Source organism: Peromyscus eremicus, chromosome 10, assembly GCF_949786415.1.
Source record: "Peromyscus eremicus chromosome 10, PerEre_H2_v1, whole genome shotgun sequence".
Taxonomy (NCBI): domain Eukaryota; kingdom Metazoa; phylum Chordata; class Mammalia; order Rodentia; family Cricetidae; genus Peromyscus; species Peromyscus eremicus.
The window spans coordinates 83,968,823-83,995,544 of NC_081426.1; the positions used below are offsets into that span (position 1 = coordinate 83,968,823).

General features: G+C 46.9%; 1 protein-coding gene and 1 long non-coding RNA gene across 7 annotated transcripts in view; one reads left to right on the top strand and one right to left on the bottom strand.

Moving 5' to 3' along the window:
- Nucleotides 1–26,722, top strand: part of Septin11 (septin 11) — an 89,120-nt gene that overhangs the window by 21,185 nt on the left and 41,213 nt on the right. For all 5 annotated transcript variants that reach the window (XR_009381629.1, XR_009381630.1, XM_059274689.1 and 2 more), the window contains exon 2: nt 23,851–23,965. Coding sequence is in view for 3 of the 5 variants with exons in the window: in XM_059274689.1 (XP_059130672.1) it covers nt 23,851–23,965 (115 nt within the window). In the remaining 2 variants the exon portion in view is untranslated. The remainder of the gene's footprint in view (nt 1–23,850; nt 23,966–26,722) is intronic.
- Nucleotides 3,327–4,572, bottom strand: LOC131920355 (uncharacterized). Of its 2 annotated transcripts, none has more exons than XR_009381632.1 (3): nt 4,518–4,572; nt 4,039–4,160; nt 3,327–3,493 (listed from the first exon to the last, which is right to left on the bottom strand). It is a non-coding gene; the product is annotated as an uncharacterized LOC131920355 (long non-coding RNA). The 2 variants fall into 2 exon arrangements; XR_009381631.1 differs by having other exon boundaries at nt 4,507–4,562.

The following is a 26,722-nucleotide window of genomic DNA, read 5'->3' on the forward strand; positions in this document are numbered from 1 at the left end:
TTTCCATGGAACATCTGTACCCCAAAACATGGCCCTGTGTTAAAGACTCTCTATGTATGTGACGCTGTCTGCTGTTCATGTTATGTTTGGCTTCAAGCAACTCCCTTGCCTTGAAGGAAAGACTCCAGTCAGGTGCTGGATTTCTGTCTCGTTTTTCAGGCCAACAGAAGCGAGTTGGAAATGGCAGTGCTCAGCATTGGTCAAGAGCACAGCGACTTAGTGCATGCGCAGTTACCAACGCTGCAGCTCACACCGAGGTCTGGTACTCCTGCAAGTGTCCCTTGTTATTGTAATTACCCTTTTAATTTGGATTTGGAGATGAATTGGCCTAGAGAAAGCAGCTCCGAAGACTTCAGACCTCTTTATCTGCTGTTTTTCTAAATGGAGTCTGTTGAATATTTGCTTTATTTGAACAACTTTTGTGAAAGAAGTGGCATTTTAGCATTTTGGAAATTAAAAAAAAAAGCTTAGGAGGCATCTTGAGTGCTTAACATTGGAAGTTATGGAAAAAATGAGATGTTGTGACCTCCGAATCATATTTCAGGCCCCTGACCAAACAAAACAAACCTCTGACTTTGGGTGTCAAGGGAATTAATAAATGCATGCATGTTCATTTTTCTCAAGAAATTAGAGCAGAGAAACCCACCACGCTTAAGTGATAGATGCGAGCCAAGTTCTGTCCAGTCCCTGGCTCCTAAGAGCTGAATGCGCTGAGTAAACACAGTGGGGTCTTCATGGTCAGCAGCTTGGAAGTAGGGTTGCATGTTGTTTCAGTTAGCCGAGGGGTTGTTTGGGAAATCACTCCTAGCATTTCCAGGCCCTTTGACCAGTAAGATTTCAAACACTAGCAGTTTTTAAAACAGGGTCTCACACTGTAGCCCAGGCTGTCCTTACATCCTCTGAGCTCCTGCCTCAGCCTCACAAGTGTTGGGATTATAGGTGTGAGCCACCATGCCTGGCTAGGGTGTTGGTGGTGTTCGTTCTCTCTCTCTCTCTCTCTCTCTCTCTCTCTCTCTCTCTCTCTCTCTCTCTCTCTCTGTGTGTGTGTGTGTGTGTGTGTGTGTGTGTATGATTGTGGTAGTGGTTTTGAGACTGGCCAGGAACTTATTCTATAACTGTAGCCCAGACTTGCCTTGAACTTAGAACCCTCCTGCTTCAGTTTCCTGAGTGCTTGGATTCCAGGCAGAGCCCACCTTACCCAGCTTTCCCTCTAGTTCTTGGGAAAAAAAATCTTCCTATAATGCTTTTACATAAACTGTTGAACTATACGGTCTTTTTGTTAGGATAAAAAGCTTCCCAAAGGAATTTCCGTTATCAGAGAGGCAGAATCTGTTTTTAACCATCTTAAATGATTTCTGCAAAAATACCCTTCCATATTCTGTTCCCTTCAGGAGGTAGAAGGGCTCAGCTCCCCTCCCCTGTGCTCTGCAGGCCCGGCCCGTGCCCGCTTCCTCGCGCTTGGCTGTCTCCACACATCCCTTACGGGCCTTTTCTCTGCCTCTTCCCTTCTTCCTCAGGTCCTCGTCCCTGTAGACTGGGTGAGCTTTCCCTTCCCCCAAGCAGGATCACTTTCTGAATTCTTGTTTAACTTAGGCTCCTGTAATTAGCAGACACCTTGTTATACTATAGTAGTTTTCATGTCTTACTCATTTCTGCATTAAAAAAAATCTTTATTTTTATTTTCTGTGCATTGGTGTTCTGCCTGCATGTATGCCTGTGTGAGAGTGTCGGATCTCTTGGAACTGGAGTTACAGACAGTTGTGAGCCGCCATGTGGGTGCTGGGAATTGAACCCGGGTCCTCTGGAAGAGCAGCCAGTGCTCCCAAACTGCTGAACCATTTCTCCAGCCCCCATTTCTGCATTTTAAATTCAGCACTGAATGGCTGGCACAAAGGAGTTTCTTGGTAAGTGCTTCAAAATTAACTGCTGGTCCAACTCAGCTCCCTTCCTGTGTCAAGGAGTTAGGGTTGGAGGAATTACTGTGGTATGGCATGCTTGGAGAAGGTTCTGGAACTAAAGTTTGACAGTCTGCTGAGTTTTCCTTGGGAATCCTCACAGCCGTCAGTGCTCAGGGGCTGAGGATGTCTCAGCTGGCAGCATTGAGGCCTTAAGATTTTATATGTTTCATTTCAATTCCTTGTCCCCCAGCCTCTCTTGTCAGTGCTGGGTTGCCTGGACTGTTGACATTTTAATGTCCCGTACTCCTGGTGAGGCCAGCCACCGCGAATGGTGTGACTAGTTCTCTTTGGTGCTGTGTTCCAGGCCTTCCCCCGGGCTTATTTTCCCTAATGATTGAAATTACATGTATGGCCACGAACCCTGATGCTAGTTTGTATGGAAATTAGCAGGTTGCTTGTGGTATTTTCATTTTTGTTGTTTAATTACCTTCCGGAGAACTGCCAGCACAACACAAATGTTCTAGAAATAATAGGGTCGGAGGTGGTTATTAATAGATGTCTGTGATCTCCAGAGCGGGGGACCACGGGCTTCATGGGAAGAGGACTGCTCCTGTTTTACAGGCTTAGGTATCATGTCTGTATCTCATGTAAACAAACGCGCCTGTCAGAGGTGAGGCTGGGTGGTTAGAGAACGCTGTTCACTCTGGATTGCTTGTTGGGGGTAAACTATGTGGTGTTGTGCGTTATCTCAGCTAAAACAATAGCCAGCTTACAGCACACACTTAGTACCCATTCAACTTAATTAAAGATAAAGAGACCCAAAGCCACACCGCAAAGCCCTTCACCCAAAAACAGCAGCGATGGAGTTTTTGTCTCGGTTGACTCCTCGCCGATGCTACGACACTGGCCACACCACTTCATTTTTTATGAGTTACAGAGAATTTTTAAACATGTGTGTCATTTAGTATATTAAGTTTAGATCCTAGATTTCAGAATAATGCGTGTTTCATGCAGACCTGTCTGAGTGTCTATCAGTAAAAGGAAACATGGATCATTTAAAAAATTGACATTGTTTTATATGTTTTTCTAGAACAGAATGTCGAGATGGTTTATTGAAGTGCTTCCTAATTATGATCTTGAATTTGTGTAGGTGTGGCATCATCATTAGGAACAGGCCAGGGCTTTTATGAGCTTCGTAATATGGTAACATTCACTTGGGAAAGTGAGACAGAGAAACCACTTTAAGATGAACATGACTTTGGAGATAATCGGTGGTAATGCTGTATGTTGAAGGAAGACCAGGGCCAGAAAGAAGGTCCTGTTGTGAGGTGCCAGGTATAGGTACCCCTCTTTTGACGAGGCAACCCCCCCCCCCCACAAAGTCAGAACTATCCTCAGCTGACAGTGCCCGTGGTCCACCTACCTGACGGAACCGAGCCTGAGGAACTGAGCCCAGATCCCCAGCACCATGCAGTGAAGGGCAAAAACCAGTGCCTGGGAGGCCAAGTCGGGCGATGTCCTGAGCTGCTCGGCCAGCCGGCTTAGCTGAACGGATGAGGTCCAGATTTCATGGAAGGTCTTATCTCAGAAAGCACCTGTAGAAATGGATGGAGGAAGACTCCAGCGTTGACCTCCGATCTCTAGTTCAGTTGAGGCTGGGTGGTGGTGGTGCACGCCTTTAATCCCAGAACTGGGGAGACAGAGGCAGGTGGCTCTCTGAGTTCAAGGCCAGCCTGATCTATAGAATTGAGTTGTAGAATAGCCAGGGACACACAGAGAAACCCTGTCTTGGGGGAAAAAAAAGAAAGAGGTTGGATTATGCCATGGAAGGCTGGGCTATGTGTAGTTGGCATTAGTGCCTTTGTCCTACCCATCCTTCATAGTCTTTAGGTTAAACCAGATATGCCTCGTGCCTATTACCATAGTGACTGTGATCACCAATTCCCATGGTTTAGTGTCTGGGCTGGGCATGTATATTCATTTTTTGGTGAAAAGCCCGTTTCTGTGGGTACCTTCCCCAAGCTCCACCACTGGGCTTTCTCATTGTCTGTTGACACCGTTCTTGGGTAAGTCCAAATATCTCCTGTTTACCCGGGTCTCTGCTGTCTTTCACATGCTAACCTTTCTCACGCATGCTAACCTTTCTCCTTGGCTTTGTGTCATTTTGAAATCCAGCTCACTTTCCACTGGTTTATGTAATCGTAGTTAACTGTTGTAGCGTCTGTTATGAGAACCAAGTGTCCATTCATCTGGGAGAATGCCCTGAAACAAGAAGTTAGAAACAAGGCAAAGAGGCCCGAAAGCGAAGAGCCTGGGTCCCAGGACATGAAAGGAAGAGGCTGGAGGATCCAGCCGTGCTGCAGGGGGGCCGCCATTTAAGCTCTGTAATTTGAAGAAACTTTTACTAGATAATTAGCGTGTAACTCATAATTAGCCCTTGGGTAGAGGCAGAGCTGAATGGGAGAGAGCTGGGAAGGCAGCAGGAGAGTCTTTCAGACCCTTAACGTTAGCTGTTTGGGGTGGAGGCCTCATTTTAACACCTCTTTCAGTGGTTTGTAGATGGAAATAAAGTCATTAGTAGCCGCAGTCGGTAATACTGAACATTCACTGAACACTCACTGCGGTGGGCAAGCTGGGGGCAAGCTGTCCGAGCGCTGTGTCGTCTATATCAGTCTATACCATCTCATTACCAGGCAGCCCCCTGTGTGACGCCACCAGGAGAGAAGCCCACAAAGTCAACTTGCCTGTTTGGCAAACAGTTGTATCCGGGCTTCTTTGAACTCAGTTTTTTACAAAGAAATAAATCTACAGCTGTAGGCTTGGGTTGTTACGTGTTTGTTGTGGTTTTGAGACAGTGTTTCACTATGTAGCTCAGGCTGGCGAGACAAGGGGTGGTTTGGAACTCACAGATCTCCACCAGCTCTGCCTTTTGAGGGCCAGGATGAAAGACGTGTGCCACCATGCCTGACTGGTGGTTGAATGTTTTTAAAATAAAAATTCTAGAGAGTCTTCTCAGAGTGGAGGATCCCCAAACCTGTGAGTGCTCCAGATCCTTGTGAAATGGATAGGGTTTGCACACAACTTCTGTATAACCTCCTGCGCTTTGTTTATTTGAGATCAGCCCTTAGGCTGGACTTAAAGCCGTGATCCCTCTGGTGAACGGATGCCCTTAAAGCTTCTACTTGTGGATCAAAACATCTTGATGGGTTCTAGAGAAATGTTGTTGGAGCCCCAGATGATGGCCCTGGCTTCGTGCCAGTCTTTTTCACCAGTTTTTTTAAAAAGTTAGTTATTTTCTACCTTCACTCATTTTTTTAATTAAGTTTGTCAAATACCATTTTTATTAGTAATTTCAAGATATTAAACATATTATGCTATTTTCTAATTTTTATTGTGATTTTCAGCATTTATATTTTACTTGTTTTTGAGACAGAGTCTCATGTAGCCCACACCAGACTTCAGTTCACTGGGTAGCTGAGGGTGGCCTTGAACTGCTGATTCTCCTGTCTCCCCTTTCTCACTGCTGGGTTACAGGTGTGGACCGCTATACATTCATTCTTTACTTAACTTTTTTGGCTAGGATAAAAAGTAATGGGTTTCAATATGGCATTTTCTTGTATAGATGTATCCTTATATAATAAATAATTATGCTTATTAATATCCTTATTTGTCCTCTCCTGCCTTTATAGCCCATCTGTTCTATGACCCTGTCCTGTTCCCTTTCCCTTCCCTATAAACTTTCTTCCTCCTTTCACTGTGTGTGTGTGTGTGTGTGTGTGTGTGTGTGTAGAGAATGTGGGTGTTCTGAGTCTGGATGGTTTTCCCTTTTTATCATTTTTACTCAGCTCTTGTCCCCTCACTGAAGTGTGGTCCATTAGGACCTTTTCCCTCTGGTACGGTATTTGTAAGTTGTCTATTCTGGAGCCTGTGTCAGGATGAAAACACCTGTGTTGTGGGTTTTTTGTTGTTGTTCTGTTTTGTTTTTCTCCTGCCTCTTTCTGTTGCCTTCTCCCTTCTTAACACTTCCACTCAGCTCTGGGACTCGTTGACTGGCTAGAGGTCAGGCATTGAGACTCTGCCAGTGTCTGTGTGAGCTGCCGTGGAGGCCAGTGAATGCCGGTCGGCTTCTGTTGTTCAGGGTTTTTAGTGTGCTAGTGCAGGAAGGACTTTTAAAGAACTCAGTCCTCCAGTTCTTTTCTGTACAGAGAAGGAAGCCGAGGCCCAGGAGAATAAGTGACCTGCTTAAGGCCCACGGACCCAGAACTGAGCCAAGTCCCCTGACTTGCTTACACTAAAAATTCAGGGACAGTAGAAGTAAGGCGTTCTAGATAGTCTGGAGGCGAATTCTTGCCGCTGTCCCCAATCCTGTTCAGGGCCTGGTCAGTGTCTGCATGACGGAGCTGGCTGCAGATGGGGTGGATCAGGTTTCATTCAGATTCTCAGTGCCGTGTAGTGTTCTTGGGGACCCACCTTGGAAGGCCATGCAGGCCCTTGTAAGGGCTGTGTAACAGAGTTTGCATGCTATTGGGTTGCTTGTGTGGCCCCTCAACACAGGCAGTAAAGGGCATTGGATGCCTTACAGACAACACAAGGCATGTTTGAGACTGCCCCACCATCCAGAGTGTGTGCTGTGTTAGCTTGGGAGATTTCTTGGTTAGTTGGTACACTTGGTGCTAAAACAAAGCCTGTCTCTTGGGCGTTCACAGGGCTGCTTCTTGCAACTTCCATCTTCTGTTCCTAAATTTAAGAGCATTTGCCAAATTCACTTAAAGTAACAGTGGTAAACTTATTACACATTAACATAAACATTGCTTTATGAAAGAATAACTTTTTCAAACCAAGAATGTCGAGTTGATGCACAACGTCACATTTTTGCAAATCCTTTCAGTGGCCTGTTTAATGGAAGACAGCTGGTCTTTGGGTCAACTCGCCATTGGCTCTAATGTGATATGTTGTTTTGGCTGAAGTACATGAAGATGCGGCCCCCAATGGATGTGAGGATGGGTGATCTCAGCTGCCTTGGGTTCGGGTGATGTAGGGAATTGAACCCAGGGCCTCACACGTGGTAGGCAAGAGCCCTGCAACTCAGCCACATCTGCTAGGCTATGAGGTTGGAAACAAACAAACTTGTGTACTGGGAAGTGTTCCTCAGGAATCTTCTGACCACATTTGGAGGGACACTTAGGAAGTAACCCCTAGCCTCTGTGTTCTTGTTCAGTCTGCTGTAGGTGGGAGAAGCCCTCCATTTCCCAAAGGTTGACTTTGAAGTGGGAGGTGCACATTCTGTGACTTCAGAGTCAGCCTTTATCTGAGAAGCCATCTTGCCAGCCCTATAGATTTGTTTTTTTTTACATAAGCTCAGAATCATATAATAGAAATGTGTGTGTGCGTGCATGTCTAATTTTAAATACTCAGGCAGTAAGCAGCCTTCACTTTTCCCCTAACAGGATGTGGGAATGGCTCTGGAGATGGCTTCTTCTCCCCAAAGGTCCATCTTTTCTTTTTTTAGTATTAACTGGATGAGGTGGATGACTTCTGGCATGTGGGAGGTAGGAGTGTGGAGAAGAGTTGTTCTCCCTTAGCTGCCCAGAGGGGTTTGGCTGCTCAAGTGTGCTTGTTCCTCGGTGAGGGGGGGTCTGTCAGAAGCCGAGGAGGAGGAGGCGGCGGCAGCGATAGGAATTTCCATGCTTCGGCATGTGGTCTGAATCAGCTGGGCCTGCTTACTGCATCCCGCCGCCTTCTGTCCTTCCGGCCTCTGCTTCTTCAGCTCCACTGGGTGATCTCCAGAGCGAGAGGAAGCGCAGTTGCTGTAGGCTGCTTACCCTTGATCCGTGGTCTTTAGATTAGAACTTTTTCTCCTTTTTTGGTTTTGTTTGTGTTTGGAGATGGGGGCCATGTGTAGCCCAGACTGGCCTTGAACTCACATTCCTCTGGAGGCTTGGAATCATATGTGTGCACTATCATCCCAACCTGACTTTCTGCTCTTCTGTGTGAGAACAGTAAGGAGTCCATCCCAGCAGTGGCTGTGGACTCTCTTCAGATTCTTCTCCCTCTTCCTGCCTGCTGTGACCCCTCCCCTTAGCTTCCAGTGTTCTCTCCCTATTAGCTCCCACATGGCAGCCTGAGCTCTGCAGACCTTGATGGAGAACAATTCTCCATCTCAGAAGATAGTGTGGTACCCCCAGTGGGGCTTTGTGTACCCAGCTCTGGTCAGCATATATTCATGTCATTCTTGCTTATAAAAGGCTACCAAGAAGTAGCTTTATGGACCACTCCCTAGGCCTGCTAATACCATGGTGACAAGGACTTTGGCTGCAGCCTGCTTTTTACTGGATCCTTACAACTGTCAGGGGCTGAGCATGGGAAGAGTCCATACTGAAGCATCTTGAGTTCACATCTCAGTTTTTTCCACTTGTCAAAGCCTCACTTAAGTTTGACCTCCATCAAATGTGCCTGAGGCATTTCAGCCAGCCGGGCTGAGTGCTGTGGGTCGGTCTCTTCTTCACTGCTACTCAGTCACATTTGTTTTTTGTTGGGCACAGCAGGTCATAGAGACTTTATGACCATTTAGTTTTTGTATTCACTGTCTGTAACATTTGTTTTTTGTTGGGCACAGCAGGTCATAGAGACTTTATGACCATTTAGTTTTTGTATTCACTGTCTGTAAACATAGAGCCCTTGTTCCAGATGGTATGGATTATGGTAGGTAAAGTTCAAAGTAAGAGGAATAAGAAACACTGAATTCCTTCTCTCAAGAAACACTCTTAGAAACCCTGTCTCGAAAAACCAAAAAAAAAAAAAAAAAAAAGAAAAGAAAAAGAAACACTCTTCTGGGGGCCCCGACAAGTATGAAAACTGATTGTACTGCTAGTTGCGGGATGTGATGAACGGCCCAAATGTGGTGGATCTTTGTAAAATAGAAGGAAGTCCAAGGCACTCACTGAAGAATGCAACGTTTTGCCTACAAGTTCGCAGATGCCCAGGACTTGACGTGGGGTGGTGTCAAAGTGGGCCTCCTTTGAGAAGATTTGATTTTAATTGTGCCGTGTAAGGGGTGAGTGGAGATAGACTTGGAATCTGTAACCCTGGTTTAAACTCGGGCCCTGCTATTTAGTTGAGTTTTGGTTTTCCTGTCTGTGAAAAGGGGCCGAAAACATGTGCCTCACAGGGTTTGGAAGCGGGAAGGTTGTCTTAAGTGCTGCGTCTGGTGCTGGGCTGTAGCTGTTCCCTGGTGGTCGTGGGAGAGGTGTGGCAGCCTCAGGGGTCCTGTCTGCTTTTGCTCGTGCGTGCTCAGTTCTGAGCTCAGCAGGTAATGGTCTGTTTGATGATTGTCTAAGGGAAATGTTACCTCTTTCTGCTTCTGTGGTTGGTTTAAAAAAAAAAAAAACATGGTAGAACTTGGGACCAGAAAGATGGTTGCAGAATATTTGTTCGTACTGTGTGAAGACGTGTTACCGTGATTGGTTTAATAAAGAGCTGTGTGGTGATATTGTGTTCCCCAAAATATTGTGTACCCTAATAAACTTATCTGGGGTCAGAGAACAGAACAGCCACTAGATACTTAGGATAGGCAGTGGTAGCACACGCCTTTAATCTTAGCATTCCAGAGGCAGAAATCCATCTGTTCAAGGATACAGCCAAGCGTGGTGACTCACGCCTTTAATCCCAGAAAGCAGCCTTTAATCCCAGGGAGTGATGGTAGAAAGGAAAGATATATAAGGCGTGAAGACCAGAAACTAGAAGCATTTGGCTGGTTAAGCTTTTAGGCTTTCGAGCAGCAGTTCAGCTGAGACCCATTCTGGATGAGGACTCAAGAGGCTTCCAGTCTGAGGAAACAGGATCAGCTGAGGAACTGGCGAGGTGAGGAAGCTGTGGCTTGTTCTGCTTCTCTGATCTTCCAGCATTCACCCCAATACCTGGCTCCAGGTTTGATTTTATTAATAAGAACTTTAAGATTCCTGCTACAGAGCTGAATGGCCAATAGCTAGGCTGGAGAGAATGGGTGGGACTTCCGTGGAGAAAGAGGAACTTGGGATGAATCTAGGCGCTGCGTGAAAGACTGAAGAAGTTGGACATGTGGTACAGAGGAGAGGTAAGGGAGCCATGCCACAGAATGTAGATTAATAGAAACAGGTTAACTTAAGTTAGAAGAGCTAGTTGGGAAAAAGCCTAAGCTAAGGCCAAGCTTTCATAATTAATAACAAGTTTCCATGTCATTATTTATGAGCTGGTGACCCAAAGGAAAGTCCTACAAAAGATGTATCAGCTGTTAAGAACACTAGCCTCTCTTGCGGAAAACTGGGGTTCACTTCCCACCACCCACATGGCAGCTCACAATCATCTGTAACTCCAGTTTCAGGGGATCCAACACCCCCTCTGGCCTCATTGGGAACCAGGTACACACATGATACACATACATATATACAGGGAAATACTCATTAAAAAAAAATCCTTCTTAAAAAGTGGTGGAGGAGGTGGGGGGGGGGGGGGGGGACGGGACTCATTTGTTCTTCTGTGAGTGCTTTGGCATTCGTGATAGCCTCTTTCAGCTCTGAGCTGATTTCCCACCCTGGTGCCGGAGTAGTAGATACAACGTAAGACAACTTTATTACTATTTTACCCTCCACAGTGACTGAGGCGTTACCAGTGTCTCTGTCCAAATACATCTGGTTTTACCATGCTCTTCAGGTGTCCGTGAGTATGTCTGTCCCAGTGTCTCATGAATTAGTGTGTGGTTCGAGTGGGCGGGAAGTTGGACTGGGAAGGATCCCGGGAGGAGCTGCCAAGCCTCCGTCCCTTACCTTGTGGTTGCAGCTGCCACATTGTGCTAACCCTGCTCCTGGTCACCACTGATATTAGGCACAGTTGTGGCAAAAGGGGTTTTTTAACTGTGGAGCTCTGATTACAGGCAGATAGGCTGTTTGAGCCTGTCCGTGTAGACAGGGATTTGAGGCTTGGCTCTTTCTCCAGTTCACATGGCCAGGGTGGTTCTTACTTTGGCCAGTGTTAATTGTCGAATACTCCCCTGCCTGCCTTTCACTTTCACCCCTTGGATAATAATCTGTTGGATAATAGTTATTCTGATAAACCACTTGGCAGTGGGAATGTTTAATGGCAGCTCCTTGGACCAGCGCCTAAGCCTCATGCTAATTCTGGTCTTTTGTTCATCCTGGGTCGGTTAACTTTCTCACAGGTTTCCTCTCCTCAGAATGTAAGAAGTACAGCAAGGGTCCCCCGCTGAGCTGGATCATTTTTTGGGTTTTGATTTCCCTCTGATCCTTCCCTGTAATCATGTTATCAGAGGCTGTCAGAAATAATAGATCCCCTAACTTTTAATCAGTTAATCTGAGCGCTGCAGGGGAACTGGATGCCAGATCATTCAATGAGCATCTGGGTTGTTGACCCGACCTTAGTGCCTTCTGTAATAACCTGCTCAAAGTTGGGACCTGTGATGTCACATGTATTTCAGCAACTGTTTTTGAGAGCTGATGGGGTTTTCATAGAGTTATTGTCTGTAGAGAAGTTTTCCCAGTGTTCTCCTGGATCCCCCATGGTTATTCATGCACATCAACTCGATGATAATGAAAATATTAAAAGAATAAAAATGCCTCTGTAAGTTTAGGTGGCAGTGGAGGGCAAGGGCACTGTGGGAACATTCTTGAAATCCAAGCAGGCAGCCTGGGAAGACAAGGCTTGTTTTCCATTAGCTGATCAAGACAAGAAAGTCATCATTTAAACTCACCCGGCAGTAGCATGCTTTGAAAATGCAGTGCAGCCTCTAGGGTCTGCCTCCCTGAGCACACTGACACATACGTGAGAAAACCCTTCCACGAGCTTGCTTTCCCGGCTAGACGGATGCTTCTGAGATGAAGTTGTCCCTTCTGCTACTTAGAGTGTTGATTCTGAAGGTCCTTTATTTGAAAGCAGACTAAGACAGACATGAAACCCTTCAGCACGTCTAGAAGGACAGGGGTTATAGCTGTAACTAATAAAATACTGTTGCTCTGTCAGGTTCTCTGCAAGCTGTACTTCCCCTCCCTTCCCCTCTCCCCGCCCTGCTCTCCCCACCACCACCCCCCACCCCCCCGGGAAAGTTTGCACCAAATAGCAAACTATTTGGATGGTTGCCCAGACTGGTAATGTGGGCTAGAGCCTTGGCTAGAAGACAGTTCTATACTCGAGAGGCCTTGTTCTGCTAGAGGGATGGGAAGATAAGTTCATAGTGCACTGGGTGGGGGAAAACAGAGGACTCCTCCCAATACTCCTGCTCACTGTTGTTTCTGGATCTTTCCACACAGTGCTGAAGCATGCAGTGGCAGGTCCAGGGTGTATAAAGGTCCAGTGCTTGGATGTGTCCTCAAGATGGTTTAGTCCAAGAAGCATTCAGCAAACTAAACTGTGAAGCTGCTCTCCAGTCCCAGGACCTCTCGGCTCCTGGTGCTTCTTTTTTTCCAGTTCATTCTTCCGGTGCCTCTGGACTTCTTTCCTTGGTACCTTCATGGCCAGGCTCAGCCCCATGGTCAGACTCAGCATTTCTCTCTCCTCTAACCTCTAGTCATTTCTGCAACCACCCCGTTCTACTTCTGTTTTCTGTGCCTCTGATCACAGCTGACACCCTTCCAGGGAGGACTTGGCTCTGTGAACGTCCATCCCCTAACCCTGTAACCTTTGTACTGTATTTCATCATAAAACACTTGGAAGTCATTCTCCCTTTTATCTCCCTGACTTATCTTCTGAGTAATCAATCATTCAGTCCTTAGGATTCCTGTCCCATTACCAGCACCTATTTGCAAAGTTCTCTTGTTCTAGATTCTTTCCCAAGCAGAGAAACTCCAGCAGTCAGCCCCTGGCCATGTAGGATCGTCACATTCAGTGTAAATGAGAGGGGCACACCACACTGACCTGGGGCCATCTGGTTTGCTATGACATTACCGATTTCTGTCCCCTCCACAGAAACTTCGCTGTATTCTCTTCTGAGTTGAGGAAATAATATTCTTGATTATGTCCCATCCTGATGCAGTCTCAGGTTGACAGATCCCTGAGATGGCCCACAACCCCAGCTGCCTGGGATAGACACACTCTGTATGTCTCCCAGGACTTGTCACCACGGTGGGTCTTCTATTCCTGGGAGCAGGTTTAGTTCTAAAGCAGCCCGATTAAAAGTGGAGATTATCTTGGATAGACTTGATGTGGCCAGGCTGTCCTTTATAAGGGACCGGACTCTTCCTAGTGAATGTGACCCCAAGTGAGAGAGGCATTCCTAGAGACTTTCCATTGCTGGCTGTGAAGTGGGGGGTAAGTAGACGGCTGGGAACTGTGACCTTTGAAGCCAAGCTGCCCTCTGGTAAGGAAAGGCAAATTTCGTCTCATAGCTTCAAGGTCTTGAATCTGCCAACCACCTGAATGCACTTGGTTGTAGACTTTGTCCTGGAGCCTGTGGGTAAAAGCTCAGCCCAGCTCAGCCAGCATGTGGAGCCAGCCTTGTGGGTCTCCTGAGCAGAGACCTCAGCCCTGTGATCGCCAGACTCATAACCTCTGAAACTAAGAAAGCTAAAAGTGAGTGTGTTCCAAGTTTCTAAGTCTCTGATAATGTGTTACGTGGCAATAGAAATGAAGACACACCCCAAATTTGTGTGAACAACCTCTGTTCCATCCTGGTAGTGTTTCATTCGGACCTGTGGCTAAGACATCACGACACTCTTCATCAAGGGCTTGTGAATTGGGGCCGTAATCATTGAGTGCTATTTGTGGAATAAGGTCAGATGTTCATTTGTGTGTTTATTTCCTAAGAGCATATTTATTATACCGTGAGATATTTTGAGTCTAGTCCTTCAGTTTTCAGTATGTCAGAGAAGACTAGGTCAGCTTCTCTTAAGGAACCGACTTTGGGAGGAGAAAGTGACCAGGTTGTGACTGAAGACCAACCGCGGGACTTTTGCCCCTGGCTATTTTAGAGTTGGCCTCACTTATTTTCTCCTGTCTCTGAGACACTGCCAGACTGAGTTCATTACCGTAATCAGCCCTCCCCACCCCCCTCTTAGAAAGGGACAGAAATAAATGGTATCTTTGAAAAAGGAAGTGCTAATTTATGTCCGGTGATAGAAATGGTGGCCCAGGGAAGGAAGTGTCCCATCCATGCTTTATTATTTGCTGATTAATGCATTCGGTGAGTGGACGTAGGAACTAAGCCCCAGGAAGTGCTGAGGAGTGGATTCATGAACCTGAGGAGTAGAATGGTGTGTGAACGTTGAGGGGAAGACTTCCAGCTGACCCCAGCTTCTTAGTTCTCCTGATGGTGAATTCACCCCTGCTTATGGAAAACGTGTCTAGTCTACAAGGCATAGTCTACCATAAGACAGGGCAGGAAGGACCAACATGATCCCAGTGAGGGATTGGATAGCAGTTGTGTGGCTAGAGACCTAGTTAAGTCTTAAATGGAGTTGGGGTCCCACTGGGAAGCTCTGATCACAGCTGACATCCTTCCAGGGAGGACTTGGCTATGTGAATGTCCATCCCCTAACGGTGTAACCTTTGTACTGTATTTGGGAAGCCTGAGGGGTCTGCAGTGATGGATACCCTGTGTTATGTGCATCGGCGTTCCTAGGTGACTGTGATGAGGAGGTTGGGACAGCTGAGGCCTCGGCCCCACGCCCACTGTGCCTGTTCGCATCCCCCTTCCCTCCCGCCCTTCTTCCTCCGAGCGCTATAAAATGTGCAAGCATTCCTGGAATGCACACATGGATCCCGTCATTCCCGAACGTGGGACTTTGCTCCGGTCAGCACTTTGAGGATTTGTGTGGTTCTTACAGGCCTTAGTCACCCAGACTCCAGCAGAATCCACAGATCCAGGCTGTGATCTCTGGAAGTGTAAGAAATGGCTTTTTGTTGTTAATTCTTGGCTTCCAGTTAGATCGGACCTCTTCTTGAGTTGTTTTGTTTGTTTGAGACAGGGTTTCTGGCTATCCTGGAATTAGCTTTGTAGCCCAGGCTGGCCTCTAACTCACAGAGATCCACCTGCCTCTGCCTCTTGAGTGCTGTGATTACAGGCACGCGCCACCACCGCCCAGCATGGACCTCTTGAGTTGAAACAGATTTTTTGAAAATCGTTATGTTTGTGTGGAAGGTTTTGCTTCCACTGGCTTGCGTTTTTGGGTCATCACACTGGGTGGTTATTTGCCCGTGGGCTATTTTATGAGTGTTCCCCGCTCTTGGGATAATAATGTAGCCAGCCTCCAAGAGACCTCCAGGCTCCCTGTCTGTACCTCACAGCCATGCTGTCTGTTAGTAACAGAACCGATGGAGGTTGACTGGTTCTAGTCCCCCAGATCTGGGGTTGGAAGCCACCCTTGTGGTGCACTACCTTTGGGTGGTGGGTCTGCCTTCCTGCAGTGTCTTTTCTAATTGGTATCTGAAAAATCTAACTTGGGATGGAATGAAGTTGAAATGCTAGCCCTAGACAAAACAGCTGGGCCTCAGGAAAGGTGACTGTCCACCCATTTAGTGGAAGGGTAGGGCGTGAAGACAGTGAGACGAGTGTGGCGTTTTCAGGCCCCTTGTAGAAGGCTTCACCAGCAACCCATCTGAGCTCTTACCCAGTCTGTGTGTGGTGAAGGGTGAGGCACAGCCCGGGGCGTTGATTCTGCCAGTGCTCTGCCTCTGTTCCCTGTTCTGGGGAAGAAGCCAGTTTTACCCAGGTTCTCATCCGAGAGACGAGAACTACCACGTTGGAGGCAGGCTTAGGTGAGGTCTAGCTGGAGAAGGTTAGGAGGAAGCAGTACCTGCGAATGCGTGGCTTTCTGGGTGCGGAAATAGAAACTGGCTTGTAGATTGACGGCAGTGATATCAAAGAGCAAGGTAGGAACCGTTTGGGAAAATAAAATAAAATATGGGGGGGGGCAATGTTTGAGGTATTATATCTGGCCACAGATGGGAAAGCCAGCTGGGTAGGGAGGACTGGAGAAGCCCCCCACTGACCAAGGCAGAGAGAGCATGGGGTTAGGTCTGAAAGGGGCCAAATGTGGACTCTGTTTTTCTCCACGAGACCTATATAGCTTTGTGCAGATTTTATCAGATGCACCCCCGCCCCACCCCCAAGATCTGGAAACACATAATTCATTCCTTTCCTGGAAATCCTTTAAAAGAAAAAGTTACTTAGAAGTAGCCCTTAGGGCCTGGAGAGATGGCTTAGCTGTTCAAGGCTCACAACCCAAAGTAAAAGATGTAGCACTTGGAATGGGGGCCATCGCTCAGAGCTTTCTAGGGTGCCCCTGGGGCTGGCATTTACCACTGATCCACCTGGCTCTGTGACCTGGGAGCAGGCCCTGGACACCCTTTTTTCAGCCCCAGCCTATCTAGCTGGGCTTCAAAGAGAAACCAACACTGTTTTCTTCCCAACTTCCCCCCTTTTTCTCTGGCTCATTCTGCTGTGTGTGTGGAACAGTTTCCCTGGGAATTTTCTTGGCTCCAGCCTTGAATTTCATGGTATAGATGACAAGCAGACTTGCAAATGTTGTCCGATCATCCTTAAAGAATGTGACCCTCACTGGCAATGAGAAGCTTGAGACGTTTTTATTTTGAAAGTCAGCCCAGCAATGCCTCGTCTGGAAAGGATTCCGTGTGGCTTTCATAGCTGTGGTTTGGGTCAGGAATTCACATCCCCCTGCTTTCCCTTTCGCTTGGGAACCGAGCACGGTTCTCATCTTCACGCCTGTCTCTTAGAAAGAGAATCTGAGACCCACTCACTTCTCTGTGCATGGTACTTGATAAGGGGGGGATGTGTTTACAGAAGTGATCAGGGAGAGTACTTGGGGGAAACAGTTCTTGGGCAGTTTGTGAGGTCAGGATTTCTTCGGGTACTGGGAGGTGGCTTTAGTCACATTCTTGCCAGAGAATCTGCATTTTCTCTTCAGCCGGGTGGCATCTGTACTCCGGAAACAGAGCCCTCAGACAGAAACTCCCTAAATGAAAAGGCTCCTCTCCTCTTCCCCCATAGGCGCGTTTTCATGGGGAGGGGAGACGGCAAAGGAGTATACTGTCTACACTTACTAGGAGTAGGCCCTACGTATCCATGCTCTCCATTCATATTGTCCTGTGGGTACGTCTGTGCTTCGCTTGAAGTTGTGCGTCTGTCCTCTCAGGACTTAAGGCAGTCATTTCTGCCTCCTCTCGTCATACCTCTGCCCAGAGAGACTCCAAGTTTTCACTGTATATACAGCCTGAAGTATACAGCAGGCACTTGGCTCCACTGGAGTTAACTGCTTAATTAGTATTCAAAAATACTTAGGTACTTGTACATGGTTCTACATATGGTAGGTAGGCTTGCAGTCTGAGTGATTCCGTGAGGTACAAAGTCGCAAAGCCTCCCTCATTTTCAACTTTTTGACTAACGCAGGGTCCCCCACTACTGCTTACCGCTCCACATTACAGGTGCTGTTTTCTTTCTTAGCAGCAGATCCTTAGCACTTAGCAACGGCATGTGCGCGCGTTAGGACTCAGTCAGTGATGATACCTTTGTGGCTGTTGGACTAGCGCCCACCTGCTGCCTCACAGGTTGGGAGTGCTTTGCATTTCCACTTAGTGTTTAGCATGGTGTCTAGCACAAATTACTCATCAGTGTAAATAGTGCAAATGAATGAAGCCATCGGTAAAGATTCACCCCGATCCCTGACAGCAGATAACCAACTCACTTTTGTGGAAGACTGCAGACACAGGAAACGGTAGCAAGGACAATTGTGAAGAAAGAGGGCGGGACATTCGCTCCCCTTCCTCCCTACTCCTCCTTCCCCTCCTCCCTGCCCCTCTCCTTCCTCTCTTCCCCTCCTCTTCCTTCCCCCTCCCCTTTCCTTCTTTCCTCTCTCTCCACCATGCCTGGGATCTAACCATACAGCTTTTCTAATTGATAATTATTGGAGGAAAACAAGCAGAAATGAAAGGTTCAGGTGGAGAGAAACACACACACACACACACACACACACACACACACACAATCTCCACTGGTTGTAGTTTCTCAGGATGACGAATAGACTCTTCAGCTACCATCTCTTGTACAGACGCTGTCTTGATCTGGCAAGAAGAACTGTGCTCCCAGGAGTTTCTCCTATGTCGCTGTTCCTCAAGTGACAGCCGCAGACCTAGGCATCTCTTATTTCCAGACAAACAGAACCTTAGAATTGGAGAGAGGACCCAAGACTTTACTTAAGAGGGTCCTTTGGCTAAATTAAATCACATGACCTTACAGCTGGATCACTATGATTTACTGTGCACAAACTGAGGTTATGGTAAAAAATTTTTTGTACACAAAAATGTTCAGCATGCTCTCTGCATACATAAATTATATCACAAAAAATTATATTTAAGAGGAGGAAGCCCTTCTTGACCTTAAAGGTAAAAATTATTTTGCTTTCCTAATTTTAATTTGTTTTAATTATAACAAAACACCACCTTGGCAACACTCTTGCTTCCGCCCACTGATAAGGATCAGAGGATATAGGCCATTCTAACCACATCCAGTGCTCAGCTGTTTGGTGTTAAAGTAAAGTAAGGGGATTTCACTTGGAATGTGGAGAATAGAGTCCATCTGGGCGCATCAAGCGTGTTCATTTCGAGAGTCTGGGACGGATTAAAATAGAAGCCGGAGTGAGGGTGGGAATCGGAATGGCTTCCTGCCTCGGAGCTGCTGATGCCGGTAGACACTGTTTCTGCATGCTCCCTGTCCCTCCAGCTCGGCCACAGAGCTCCCTCCCTGAAGGTGGATCTTCTCTGTGCTGGAGTCCTCAGCCTCTCTCCTACCTGCCTTCCTTTTGTTCATTCTCCTCTTCTCGGGTGGTTTTACTGTATTGTCTGATCCAAGAGCTTTGCCGGTCAGTTTCTCCTGCAGTGTCTTACAGCCATCACGGAACTAATTCATCTCAGATTTTAGAACTGGAGTTGCCTCCCCATCCCGCCTCACTTGGGGAGAGCAAACTCTTCTTTCCTGAGTGCAGCATTAAGTGCAGCCCGGCCAAGGGCTGCCAGAACAAGGACAGGAAGCAAGTAGGAAAAAAAGCTGGGGTTCCAGCCCAGGTCTGTCCAAAAAGAGTGTGTGTGTGTGTCAACACCTGGTTCTGAACAGCTCTCTCAACTGTGTTCCGGGTCCACGGTGTACTTAAGCAGAGCCCAGCGTTGATAGCCAGATGGAAGGATACACAGGGTGGGCGGGCGAGGTGTGGAACACAGTTTAGAGAGATGCTCAGAACTGGGTGTTGACACACATTCATGTTTGTTTGTTTGTTGTTTTTCGAGACAGGGTTTTTCCATGTAGCCCTGGCTGTCCTGGAATTCACTCTGTGGACCAGGCTGGCCTTGAACTTAGAGGTTTGCCTGCCTCTGCTTCCCAAGTGCTGGGATTAAAGTTAAGTGCCACCACTGTCCAGCTTTTGACACTCATATAAGCTGTCTTATAGTTGTTTCAATAATGAAGTCAGCTGGGCACCTCTTAAAAACTTTCCGATTATAAACTCAAGGGTGTACGTCCGTTGCCAGTTGGCCTCGTGGACACATGTAGATTTTACCTGGAAATGCCCCTGCAAGGTGCAGGGTTTCTCACTAATGTCGTCAGGGAACCTCCGTGGTGCCCCAGATTTCTACCCCTGAAAGTTACTTCTCTCTTCCCCATGTCCCTCTGTTAAGATGGTGTTTATCACTTTGTCCTCAATAGCAGTATATTAGTATGAGCTATCTACATTGTAAGACTTCTTACACCTGGGAACAACGTTGATCAATGAGTAACAAAAATAACACTTCGACCTTAGTAATTTTAGTAGCATTTTTAGGAAAACAATAATTATATCCAAGAAGACATGGTCTAAAAAGAAAAATGAAATAGTCAAATTAAGAACTGGCTGTTTTGCACGTTGAAGTTGGGCCACAGTGGCTCCATTAAGGATGAAGTGGGCTGTGGAATTCATCTGGTAACAAATCTTCACCAGCTAGATTAGCAAAGGGGGTGTTAAATCAATTAAAGTCTTCTTTCCAGGAGCTTACTTAGTGGCTTCATGTTGCTACTTTTGTTTCGAAAACGGTTAAAACTAAGCCTTCTATTATAGGCTTCATGTGCCATGGCTGCAGAAATCAAAGTGTGTTGACTTGCCAGGGCAGTGAAAATATACTGGAACAGGTTGCCCATTCCAATCCTCCGTTTCCACCCGTTACGATTCCGAAGAACTAGGGTTTTAGAGAGTTTCTGTTGTTGTTGTCTTAACATATTGGATGTCTCCAGTAGCTGAAGGCATCACCAGGTCCAAGGCTGCCTGGCGCGTCACAGATCAGCCCGCACCGTCGAAGGCTAAGTGCAAGGCCTCTGGCTCCAGACGCTGACTTCTTGTGTTCAAACACCTGCCTCTCAGCTTCCGTAGCTGTACAGCCTTGGGTAGATTACTCATTTCTGTGCCTCCATTTGCTCACTTACGACGTGAACTTGGGTGATAGCTGCTATTTTATGCAGTTGTTAAGAAAACAGCATCAGGGCAAGCAATGGTGGCACACACCTTTAATCCCAGCACTTGGGAGGCAGACTTGAGTTCAAAGTCAGCCTGGTTTACAGAGTGAGTACCAGGATAGTCAGGGCTATATGGAGAAACCCTGTCTTGAAAAAAGAAGAAAGGAAGGAAGGAAGGAGGGAGGGAGGGAGGGAGGGAGGGAGGAAAGAAAAGAAAGAGAAAAAGAAAGAAAGAGAGAAAGAAAGAGAAAGAAAGAAAGAGCATCGGTTTGTTTCTGTTTCAAGTACTTCTGGAACATTAGCTACTACTATATGTTAGTTATTAGAATGGCCAAAGAATATCAGTAGTTTCTTCTTATTGGGAAGGGGAATGCTTACACAAAATATTCCCCAGGATTTCCTCATAAAGATAAATTTGGTGGTAACATTTCAGTGGGGCCTGTAAGGTATGGCCATGTCAGTATTAGAGGTATGAGGCCCTTGTAGGTAAGAGGAAATGGGAATCACTGTAGGTAAGAGGAAGTAAGAAGATACCTGGTTTGTTCCAGGCTCAGAAAGTGACTCATCAAGGCCTCCAGTACTTCCTGGTGAGATGTAGGAGATCGAGTAAGAATGGAGATTTGGACAGCCTTGGGATGGCGACAGGGAGTTTGGATGGAACCTGTGGATGCTGAGACCATTTGGCATCAAGGTGGAAAGAAAGGTTAGAGAGGGCATAGGATTGAGGCACAGAGAGAGGACGTGGGCAGTAGTGATGTGACTTGAGAACTGAGGAGCAGAGGTCTCAGTCGGGTAATCCACCGATAGAGACAGGAACTCTGGGGAAGGGCGAGTTGGGGATGGGAGGATTGGCTTCCAATGCTGTGTCAGTTTGCAGGACAGATAGGAAAACCCAAGAGAACCCCCATCCCAGTTCAGTCAGGCAAACGAGGGTGGTGTGGATGAAATTCGGGAGTCCTTTCCAGATGTGTGATAGTGTTGATCATGTGGGAATACATGCAGTGCTTTGAGACTTGGCCCTCTGGACCCAAAAGAGACTGCATTTCTTGGATAGTGAACTCTAGGTGAGTGTCGGGACATGCTGGAGGAGGACTTCATTTTACCTCTGTCTGAGTCACCAGGTGAGTTCCTCAGCTGGTCCTTTAGTCATTCTGATGCTCCGAGTTCTTGAGCTGGGTGAAGAACTTCCTGTTTCCTTTTTACTCACTGCACACTTGTGAGCAGTGACTCTTCTTTAACACTGGGGAGACTTTGGGATCAATTATAAAATTTAAAGGTGCATTTAAAATCTTATATATTTCCCAAGACACTCTAAGGACAAAGGACATGGCTTGAAATTTCAAAAATTTCAGGACCAAAATGTTTCATAACCCTGCATTTGGTGTGTGGTTTTCAATGGGTGTAAAAATACTCGGTGGGTACGTGGGTGGTTTCTCGTGGTTTGGGTAACGGTGAGATGCTGAGCTCTGGGTTCTGGGACCAGAGCTATAATTACTAACCGATGCCTTCCTGGGGTTGGCTTACGGGTAGATATTGGGTATCTAGACATCCAGCAAGGCAGAATCCATAGCACCCACCCTGCTTTTCCCTGGAAGTTAAAACTGTGACTGGCAGTAGAGGGAGCCTAGGCCTGGGACTGCCCTTGCCTTTTCCTGCTCTGTGACCGTTCACATGTGTGACGGAACAGAAGTGAAGGCGGCGAGGTGGCTTCTCCGAGTGCCCAGCAGCCACCACACAGCTGCTATGGAAACATTGCTAAATATAATCTAGGGCTGACTTCACATGCTCCTCCCCCACAACTCGGCGGATGTGGTAAACACCCTAAAAATACCTATGTTCTGAACTTTTGAGGTATCTGAAAGGAAGGGGCAGGCACTGTCGGACTGTCCAGCGCTGTTGGATGGTTCGCTCATCCTCCAGGACCGTTGCCCACTGGGCCTGTCTGCGAAGCTGGGTACTGTGCTGCGGCCCATGTTGTCCCACTCAAGGCTAAGAGCTTGCTCTCTAGTCCTGTATTTACTGTTGGCAGGTTTCAAGGAAACTATTCATAGAATGACATCTGTTCTCTGTCCCATTGACTTCAAACCCGCAGCTGCCACCGTTACAGGCAAGGGGTTGAGTTTTCGACTTATTTCACAAAATAAGAATTTTAGAGCTGGTGTGTACTCAGTTTAGTGTTCACAGTCTATCAATCCTAGCCTTTATGGAGTCACATTTCTATGCCCATGGAGTAACCATAGAAATTTGAGAATGGAGCGTGCTTTGGTTAGTAAGCATTATTATTATTGGTTATTATTATCACATTCATAATCCCACAGTATAAAAATAGAGTAAAAAAAAAATCATTTAAAATCATCGGCTGATGATGCCAAGCTTTTTCTTTTTTACTTAAAAGATGAACCTGTGAGACTGGAGGACTAGATTCCTTGGTAAAGTGCCCGTCAAACAAACCTAAGGACCTGGGTTCAGAACCCCAGCACCCATGGAGAAATCCAGGTGTGGTAGCGTGTGCTGGGGATGGAGATAGCTGAGTTCCTGAAGTTCACTGGCCAGACAGCCCGCCTGTTTGATGAGCTCCAGGTTCAGTGAGAGACCCTGTCTCGAAAACTACTGTGGAGAGGGCCTGAGGAGGCCAATCAAGACAGACCTCAGGTCTGTGTGTGCGCGCCAAAAATCTGTTGGTGACGTAGCTAGAACACCAGCAATCTTGTCTCCCAGAAGGTGTTTCGTGTTCAGCTTCTGGACTTGAAAAGCATAACTAGGATCCTGTAATTGGTTGACTGCCGGCGAGTTCTGTTTCTCAGGAAAGAAAACCTTCACTGTGGGTCTCTAAAGCCCATGAGATGTGCTCAAAGTTGTGGAACTGGTCAGGGGAGTGTCATCCAGGACAGATGAGTCTCTCAACTCCTGTGCCTCCACCCAGTCTCCACCAGTCCACTCTGAGGAGGTCCAGTGTGTGCAGACCCTGAGTGAAGAAATGCTACTAAGCCTGGACAGTAGATGGAGGAGATGGGACTGCTTTGTGTGTTGAGAAGTTTTAAGTATGTTGTACTATGGTGGTTACAGTACCATGCCTTCATTGCAGGCCTCCATATCTTCCGCTGTGAGCATCTCAGACCCCCTTGGTGTGTCTGGAAGAGTGTTCTCGTGTGTAGAAAATAAACGGAAAGTTCCCCTTGAATGGTGGAGGCTATTAAAATGTTTTTTTAATGTCACCTATCACAGATATGAACTAGCCACTTCTACGAGCTTCTGTTCCCTGGGACCCTACGCTGAATGCAAGGGACGAAGCCCCTGGGGAGGCAGTCTGCTCTTGGAGGGAGGCTGTAGAAGGGAGAGGTTCTGGAGTTGATAGCGAAGAAGCCAGGGATGGCGTAGACACCAGGCCATCTCCCTGTGTCACAAGGATCGCGGAAGTAACATCTGTCTGGTCATGTCGTTCATGGTTTCTCAAGCATTTCTCCTCTTAAATTCCAGAATGAGGAGCTTCGAAACTTATCGCTTTCTGGCCATGTTGGATTTGACAGTCTCCCTGACCAGCTGGTCAACAAATCCACTTCTCAAGGATTCTGTTTCAACATCCTGTGTGTGGGTAAGTGAAGGTGTCCCCTCTTGCACAGAAGGGGACATGTCTCTGGGACAGGAGGATGATAGTTTATTCCCTATTTCTTCCAATTTAGCAGGGTAATAATTGCTCGCCCTGTGTGGCACCATTGTGAAAATTCAGAACTATATTTTGGTAAGTGCTTTGTAGTTTTTTGGTGCTGTTCAAATTGTCTTTATTTTTGTCATGTGGTCATGCGACTGATCAGTCTTATTGTTATGAAAACTTTTATTGTAATTTTTCATGGAGAGGAGGCGCTGGACCCTAATTAGACTATAGGAAGTTGAAAGAGCTCAGGTATGTACTAGAATAACATCCAAAAGCCTTTAAGCCAGTTATTCTCAACCTGTGGGTCACGACCCCTTGAGGAGGTCACATATCAGATTTTTACATTATAGTTCATAACAGTAGCAAAATTACAGTTATGAAGTAGCAATGAAAATAATTTTATGGTTGGAGTCACCACCACATGAGGAGCTGTGTTAAAGGGTCGCAGCATTAGGAAGGTTGAGAACCACTGCTCTAAGCAGTGTGTTCCTAGGGTCTCCTAGGAACTATTGTGAACAGTAACCTCTCTGGAAGCTTCTAAGACACACTGAGTCAGGAAGAGTTAAAATGACTGAAGTAAGCTTTGCTCTCAGGACCAAAAAAAAAAATCTAGGATCCTATTTTGTATCTGACCTGCTGTCTTTAAATTGGGATCTAAATTTGACCTTCATTTTATTCCTTGTAGACAAACAGAAAAATCCTTCAGCACCCCCACCCCAGGGCTCTGCCATAACCCAGGTCACCTCTGGCCTGGGGGGACGTTCTTTCTCCCTCTAGCTACATCCATTTTAAACTAAGAAGAGAAAGGTAGACAGGAGCGGCAAACAAGAAAATCAGAATAGAAATCTGTTCTCTTGATTGAAAACTGTTCCTGAAACACCCTCCCTGGAGAGCAGCGAGCCCGTTGGTGGGTGGAGTTTGCTGGCCACAGTCTCCTTGGCAGATTCTTCGGGACATCACTTTGAGACAGACAGACAGAAGCATTTCTCTGTGTGGCCAAGTGCACCCCCCCCCCCCCAAACTGACAGAACATGTTAGGCTGATTTCCTGGCTACGTGGAACGCGGTCCAATCGGAAAGGCTGGCCTGCAGTGTGAGAAGCACTGGCTCCCCGGGCGGAGGGGCGCTTGGGGAGTGGATGCTCTTCTTCCTCGGGAGCCTGCTGCATGGAGCCAGTGTGCAGGGGGTGTGAGAGTCAATGGTGTAGAACGTGTACTGGCCGGCACTCTGGGCCAGCTTGTTCTCTGGCATTGTATTTCAAACTATGGGTAAGAGAATGGCAGGAAAGACGTGGCCAGAGCAGCCAACTCATGTGTCCCCTTTCCTCCCCATGCGGAAGCCTTTCAGTGTTGAATGGGACCCTCTTGAGCTACAGGTCGGTCTACAGAATGGCATAAATGAGTTGTGTCTTGGTGCATGCCCACTGCAGAGCAGGGCAGTTCATTAGTGTAGCAGTTTGCTGGTTTTGTATTGAGAAGTGTGCTAAATTATAAGTCTGAGCCAATTACTATTCTGACTTCCCTTCTAAGCCTCCCCAAATTCCCTTTCCAAAACTGGCTTCATGAATTGGTCTGAGAGTTGCACTATGCCTCCTGCACTATCGTGGAGAACTATCCTGTGGGATTGGGCTTGCTAGAGGGCAGGATCTAACTGGGTAGGCCGCATGCAGTGGCTTTGTGACTGACCCCTCATGGTAAACAGCACAATTTTGATACAGATTGGATTTCCTTATGTTAATGCTGCCTTGTTAGATTAGAAAAAGCCCCTTTCCCGGATAAGCAGTAATACCCTGTTTCGTATGTGGGCAGTTTGCTACGGCTCGTAAGTGCAGCTTCTCAAAGTAATTAACATAATATGTGCTTATTATTGAAAAGTTACAAAACTCCCACCTGAATTTGTGTTCCTCACAGATAACCCTGGGGTGCTTCTAGGAGTTTCCTGCCTCTTTCTCTAATAAGAAATTAGTCTGGTGGCTTGTAACACACCCGATGTATTACACCTTCCCGTTGTGTAGGCAGAGTTCTGCATTGGTCTGTGGGTGCCATCACTTACAGGAACCTCAGGGAGAACGAATCCCTTGCTTTTTATAATTTCAGAGGATGTCTGCATCCTTGGCTCTTGGAGTCATTCCCTCATCTCCAGTGTAAGCAAAGCCTTTCTTTGATTATCGTTCTTATAATGGGAAATTCCTTTTCACAGAGAATTGGAGAAATCTAATTTAAATGTAGCTACGACTGCCTTCCCCCAACATCGGCTCAGAAAATAACGCATTAAAGTGATAGAATTAAGAACAACTAGCTCCGGGGCTGGGGACATGGTTCAGTGAGCAAGCACACTCGCTACACAAGTGTGAGAACCTGAGTTCAAATCCCCAGAACCCCTGTATAAGCTTGGTGCAGAATTCGAGTGTCTCTATGAGATAGAGATGGAGGCAAGGAGCTCATGGGCCAGCTAGTCTGGCATAGACAGTCAGAAAACTACAAATACGCTGTCTCAAACAAAGTGGAAAGCCCAAGGCTTTCACACATAGATGCTGTCACTGACACATGGATGCGTGTGTACCCATTGCACATGCACACACACAGAACACAGCTGCCTCCCGGGATGGAAGTATGTGGTCAGAACACCGCCCGCTTGTCAATGTTGCTTGCTCCTGGTAGCCTGTTTGTGTTTATGCTTTTCCCCCCAGCAGTCTGCC